Source organism: Cajanus cajan, chromosome 10, assembly GCF_000230855.2.
Source record: "Cajanus cajan strain Asha chromosome 10, NIPB_CcT2T_4, whole genome shotgun sequence".
NCBI lineage: Eukaryota > Viridiplantae > Streptophyta > Magnoliopsida > Fabales > Fabaceae > Cajanus > Cajanus cajan.
The window spans coordinates 11,549,225-11,555,224 of NC_138526.1; the positions used below are offsets into that span (position 1 = coordinate 11,549,225).

The 6,000-nt window shown below is 39.0% G+C and overlaps 1 protein-coding gene across 1 annotated transcript; it reads left to right on the forward strand.

Moving 5' to 3' along the window:
• The first annotated feature begins 2,329 nt into the window (after positions 1-2,329).
• LOC145952302 (uncharacterized) lies at positions 2,330-2,973 on the forward strand. The gene is made up of 2 exons (XM_083064642.1): positions 2,330-2,515; positions 2,656-2,973. The coding sequence occupies exons 1-2, from the start codon at positions 2,330-2,332 to the stop codon at positions 2,971-2,973; spliced, it is 504 nt and encodes a 167-aa protein (XP_082920768.1).
• The last annotated feature ends 3,027 nt before the right edge of the window (positions 2,974-6,000 follow it).

Consider the following 6,000-nt stretch of genomic DNA (forward strand, 5'->3'; position numbering starts at 1 on the left):
TAAAGCAAAAAAAATAAAGTGTTTCCTCGGCATCGTTATAGAACACGCTCTCAGGCCAAGATCATGGATGAGATGGAGGAACGCAACGAAGAAATGAGAAATGATATCAATCAACTGAAGGAACAAATGGCCCAAATTATAGAGATGTTGCAATCTATACAAGTGAAAAACATGGAAGGGACCCCTCCAGTAGCTAGAGGAGAATCATCAACCTCTCCTGCGTATCCACCTGGCTTTACCCCAGCCCCAGCACAACCATTAACTCTACATCTTAACAATCCCGACCAACATGTTGACCCTCTAGAGGTCCAATGGCCACAATATGGCCTTCCGCCCAACTACACACCTCCAACAATCATGGATCCTCCGGATAAGCACCAACCATTGGTGAACCAGCCGCCTAAACAAATGCCACCAACCCAACATGAGGTTCCACCCATGAATGCCACCTCTTACAAACATCAAGTTCCCTACCAAGCCCAAAATTCTAATTTCACCAACCAAGGGAATCCTCACCAAACTTCTGGGGGATATCAACCAACCTCAGGAATTGAGCATGTTCAGTCTAGCAAAAAGTTACAAATGCTAGAAGAGAGGCTAAAGGTTGTGGAAGGAGGTAGCTATGATATTGGTGAAGCTGTCGATCTTTGTTTGGTTCCAGACATAGAGTTCCCCCCAAAGTTCAAAGTTCCTGAATTTGATAAATATAAAGGAACAAGTTGTCCAAAGAATCACATGACCATGTACTGCAGAAAGATGGCAGCGTATGCTCGCAATGATAAGTTGCTTATTCATTGTTTTCAGGATTCTTTAACTGGGGTAGCTTTAAATTGGTATATGCATCTTGAACGGGCCTATATCCGCTCCTGGAAGGATTTAGCTGATGCTTTCCTTAAACAATATAAGTATAATCTTGACATGGTTCCAGATAGGTTTGAACTACGTAACATGTCTAAAAAAGATGGTGAAACGTTTAAGGAATATGCTCAGAGATGGAGAGAAGTGGCAGCACAAGTGGAACCTCCTTTGTCTGATAGAGAAGCAGTAGCCCTGTTCATTGATACTTTACAAGCACCGTTCTATGATAAAATGATTGGGAATATTTTATCAAATTTCTCTGATATAGTCATCATTGGGGAAAGGATTGAGAATGGCATGAGGAGTGGGAAGATTGCGGTTAACTCTATTGAAATAGCTGGTTTAAGAAAATTTTCAAATGGTGCAGGAAAAAAAAAGAAGGAGATACAAATGCAGTGACATTCAACTCCCCTAGGTCACCTAACGACCAACCTCCTTATTTTTATACCCCTCACATGGTCTACCCAAATATCACTGCCGTCTCATCACATCCTCAACAACCTATCCATCAAGCTCTGCAAGCTTCACCCACAATACCTACCGCACGACCACCTCAATCTACCCAGCCATGGAACCAAAATTCTAACCATGTGCGGTCACAAAATACCCAAGATCGGAAACCAATTGAGTTTGACCCTATCCCTATGTCCTATACTGAGTTGTTCCCTCTCCTACTACAAAATTCACTAGTAGTACGTTGCCCGATGAAGCCCATAGAACCACCATATCCTAGGGGATACGACGTTAATGCCAAATGTGATTATCATGCGGGAGCTATTGGTCACTCCATTGAAAATTGCAGGGCACTAAAAACCAAGGTACAAAGTTTGACTAAGGCTGGGTGGTTAAACTTTAAAGAGGACAATCCTAACATTGGGAATAACCCTCTACCAGGTCATGGAGGGCCGACAGTTAATTCTATTGAGGAAAGTAGATGGGGTCCCTCTCAGTGATCTGTGAGAAAGCTTTTGGTGTGATGGGTTTGAGTTTCCAAACTCAATAGCTATTGTTGAGCAAGACTCTTGCGAGAATGAACATGCTAGTCTGGTTCACGCTTGTCCACTGAACGTGGAACTTAACAATTAGGAGATTGTCAAGCTGCCTGTTGGTTTTTAATTCAAATTTTAAGTAATTTTCTTGTAATGTCAGTCTTATTGCTCTGCCCAAGGCTTTAAGATTTATTTCTTTAAATAAGGGCTCATGTTTTTCCTTTTAAATATTAAATAAAATGCATTCATTCTTCTTTCATCTCTTACCCTTTCCTTTCTCCTTAATCTCAAAAAAACATTCACTCATCTTTCACCTTTTACCTCTTCCTTTCTCCTTAATCTTTTTACTCAATCTTATTCTAACTTTAAAGAATGCAAAAAATGCGCTCAAAAGTGATAATGCTAGTGTTGCATCAAATAATTTTGATTGTGCAGTTAATCAGACTTGTGAGGAAATGGAAAATGATTGCTCTAAATACTAGATGTATGCTGATAACATCAATGCTTTGCCAACTTTTCTTAATGTTTTCTCACCACCTTGGCCATTTTCAATGTGGGGAATGGATTTTATTGGCCCTATTGAGCTGAAAGTGTCAAATGGACATCGCTTCATTCTGGTTGCTATTGACTATTTCACCAAATGGGTTGAAGCCGCTTCATATGCCCATGTGACACAAAATGTGGTTGCAAACTTATCAAAAAGAAATTAATTTGTCGTTATGGTGTGCCAAACAAAATCATTACTGACAATGGAACCAACTTGAACAACAAGATGATGACAGATTTATGTGTTAACTTCAAAATTCAGCATCATAACTATTCCCCATATCGCCCAAAGATGAACGGGGCAGTTGAAATAGCAAACAAGAACATCAAGAGGATCATCCAGAAAATGGTGGTGACATACAAAGATTGGGATGAGATGCTTCCATTTGCTTTACATGAGCAGCAAACAAGAATATCAAGAGGATCATTAATTGGGGCAACCCCATTTTCCTTAGTTTATGGAATGGAAGCAGTCCTTCCAATCGAGGTTGAAATTCCATCTTTAAGAGTATTGACGGAAGCCAAATTAGAAGAAGCAGAATGGGTCCAAACCCGTTTGGATCAAATTAAATCTCATTGAGGAGAAAAGGTTAAATGCAAATTTTCATTTATACAAAAAAAAGGCTCGCTAGATTAAAAACTCGAAAGGGCAATCTAGGCAAAAGTTATAGCGACCCGCTAGATTGAAAACTTGAAAGAGCAATCTAGGCAAAAATTAGGGTCAACAACAAAAAAAAGGAGGCTCTCTAGATTGAAAACCCAAAAGGGCGATCTAGGCAAAAGTTAGAGCAACTCACTAGATTGAAAACTCAAAAGAGCAATCTAGGCAAAAATTAGGCTAAAAAAAACACAAGAAAAACGCTCGCTAGATTGAAAACCCGAAAAGGCGATCTAGGCAAAAGTTAGAGCGACCCGCTAGGTTGAAAACTCGAAAGAGCAATCTAGGCAAAAATTAGGGTCAAAAAAAAAAAAAAAAAAAAAAAAAAAAACTGGTTAGATTGAAAACCTGAAAAGGCGATCTAAGCAAATTTAGAGCGACATGCTAGGTATCAATTGGGGCCAGACACGGCAGAGAAAAACAAAATGGGGCAATTACATTGAATTATCCTCTCAAGTTTATTGGCGAGCAATCAAAGTTATTGAAGTGTAGTACTAGCATTGTTCATCTAGAAAGTATCATTCACATAACAATTACCTCCTATTGCTACCCTTGTACATATTTGTCATTCTTGTCATACAATGACTTCCTTTGTAAACACATTCTTACTCTCTTAAATAAGATTATCCTACCTCTTTGTTGCCAATTCTTTTTGCATTTTATGATAATATACTGAAAGTGATGGAATCATGCCTAGGAAGGCAAGAGGTGACATATTGAAGGAGCCAAGAGGAGTTGGCTAGACATGAAGGTTTGGGCCAGTCAGGGCCCAATGGGCCTGATGGGCCTGGGAAGGCCCAAGTTGAACTTTTCATGGGCCATATTTTGTTATAGCTATTTTCATATGTTTTGTATACATCATGTTAGTATAGGTATCATATATTTTGGTCTTGTATTTTGGACCACATAGAGTAGCATTTTAGGTTTTAGGCTTGTTGGGCCTAGTTTTGGGCTTCATGGGCTTTTGGGCTTTTGGTACCCAATATTGGGCTCATTTTCATTCTTGTAATTTTTCCTTTCCATTGTAATTGTTTGACCAATGTAATTAGGTCATTAGAATAGGAAAATACAAGGAATACTAAAGTATGCTAATTAGGTTAAACTAGGTTTAATTTGGAAGCCATTTAAGTTACATTTGAGTCACATGTTTTGCACCATTGGTGGCTGAACATGTGACACTCAAATTAACCCTAAATGACTCTCAAATCAGACCTAAATGCACCTTGGTACCTAAATTTTCGGACTTACACATGTGCACCAAAGTTTGAATTCAAATTTCAAATTTGAATTCAAACTTTAGGCGCCAATTTGTGTAGCTTTGGTTTAGGTGCCTATGTGCTTCATTTCCGTGCATACTTAAGTCCTCCCTTCACATTTTTGTATTCACTTTTGAGAATAATGAAATTTGAGAGCTTATTCAGCCAAATTTCTTCAAGAGTCACCAAATTTAGAGAGCTACACTTTTAGGAACCCTTTTAGGTTTCCTCCTCTTTGAAGTGAGCTTTCCCTTGAACCTTAAGCTTGGATGCTTCCATCCAAGGCTTAAGCCTTCTTCCAATCCGTGAATCATCCTCCATCTAGTGTTCATCATTGTGGTTTCCAACTCCTTGAAGAAGATCCGAGCAAAGGAGAAGCTAAGGAGAAGTCATCTACCACTCCTCCTAACCTTTTCCATCATTTTTGGTATCAAGAGCAAGGTCTTCAAGGAGATAAGTTCTTCATCTTATACATGGTTTGTTGTGTATGTAGGTGATGTTTCTTATTCCATGCATCCTCGTGATTTGAGGACAAATCCTTTTCAAGAGGGAGGGGATGATGGAATCATGCCTAGGAAGGCAAGAGGTGACATATTGAAGGAGCCAAGAGGAGTTGGCTAGACATGAAGGTTTGGGCCAGTCAGGGCCCAATGGGCCTGATGGGCCTGGGAAGGCCCAAGTTGAACTTTTCATGGGCCATATTTTGTTATAGCTATTTTCATATGTTTTGTATACATCATGTTAGTATAGGTATCATATATTTTGGTCTTGTATTTTGGACCACATAGAGTAGCATTTTAGGTTTTAGGCTTGTTGGGCCTAGTTTTGGGCTTCATGGGCTTTTGGGCTTTTGGTACCCAATATTGGGCTCATTTTCATTCTTGTAATTTTTCCTTTCCATTGTAATTGTTTGACCAATGTAATTAGGTCATTAGAATAGGAAAATACAAGGAATACTAAAGTATGCTAATTAGGTTAAACTAGGTTTAATTTGGAAGCCATTTAAGTTACATTTGAGTCACATGTTTTGCATCATTGGTGGCTGAACATGTGACACTCAAATTAACCCTAAATGACTCTCAAATCAGACCTAAATGCACCTTGGTACCTAAATTTTCGGACTTACACATGTGCACCAAAGTTTGAATTCAAATTTCAAATTTGAATTCAAACTTTAGGCGCCAATTTGTGTAGCTTTGGTTTAGGTGCCTATGTGCTTCATTTCCGTGCATACTTAAGTCCTCCCTTCCCATTTTTGTATTCACTTTTGAGAATAATGAAATTTGAGAGCTTATTCAGCCAAATTTCTTCAAGAGTCACCAAATTTAGAGAGCTACACTTTTAGGAACCCTTTTAGGTTTCCTCCTCTTTGAAGTGAGCTTTCCCTTGAACCTTAAGCTTGGATGCTTCCATCCAAGGCTTAAGCCTTCTTCCAATCCGTGAATCATCCTCCATCTAGTGTTCATCATTGTGGTTTCCATCTCCTTGAAGAAGATCCGAGCAAAGGAGAAGCTAAGGAGAAGTCATCTACCACTCCTCCTAACCTTTTCCATCATTTTTGGTATCAAGAGCAAGGTCTTCAAGGAGATAAGTTCTTCATCTTGTTTTGGTCCGATTGTTTTTGTGTTCTTTGTGTTCTAAGTGTCTTGTTTGAGTTTCTTTTCGGATCTACATGCTTTTTATCATATTTTGT

Bases quoted from the DNA above. Each gene is read 5' to 3' on its own strand.
- LOC145952302 (XM_083064642.1), top strand. From the start codon at position 2,330: ATGTATGCTGATAACATCAATGCTTTGCCAACTTTTCTTAATGTTTTC. The intron at 2,516-2,655 runs GTGACACAAAAT...TTCAAAATTCAG, and splicing joins AAGCCGCTTCATATGCCCAT to CATCATAACTATTCCCCATA.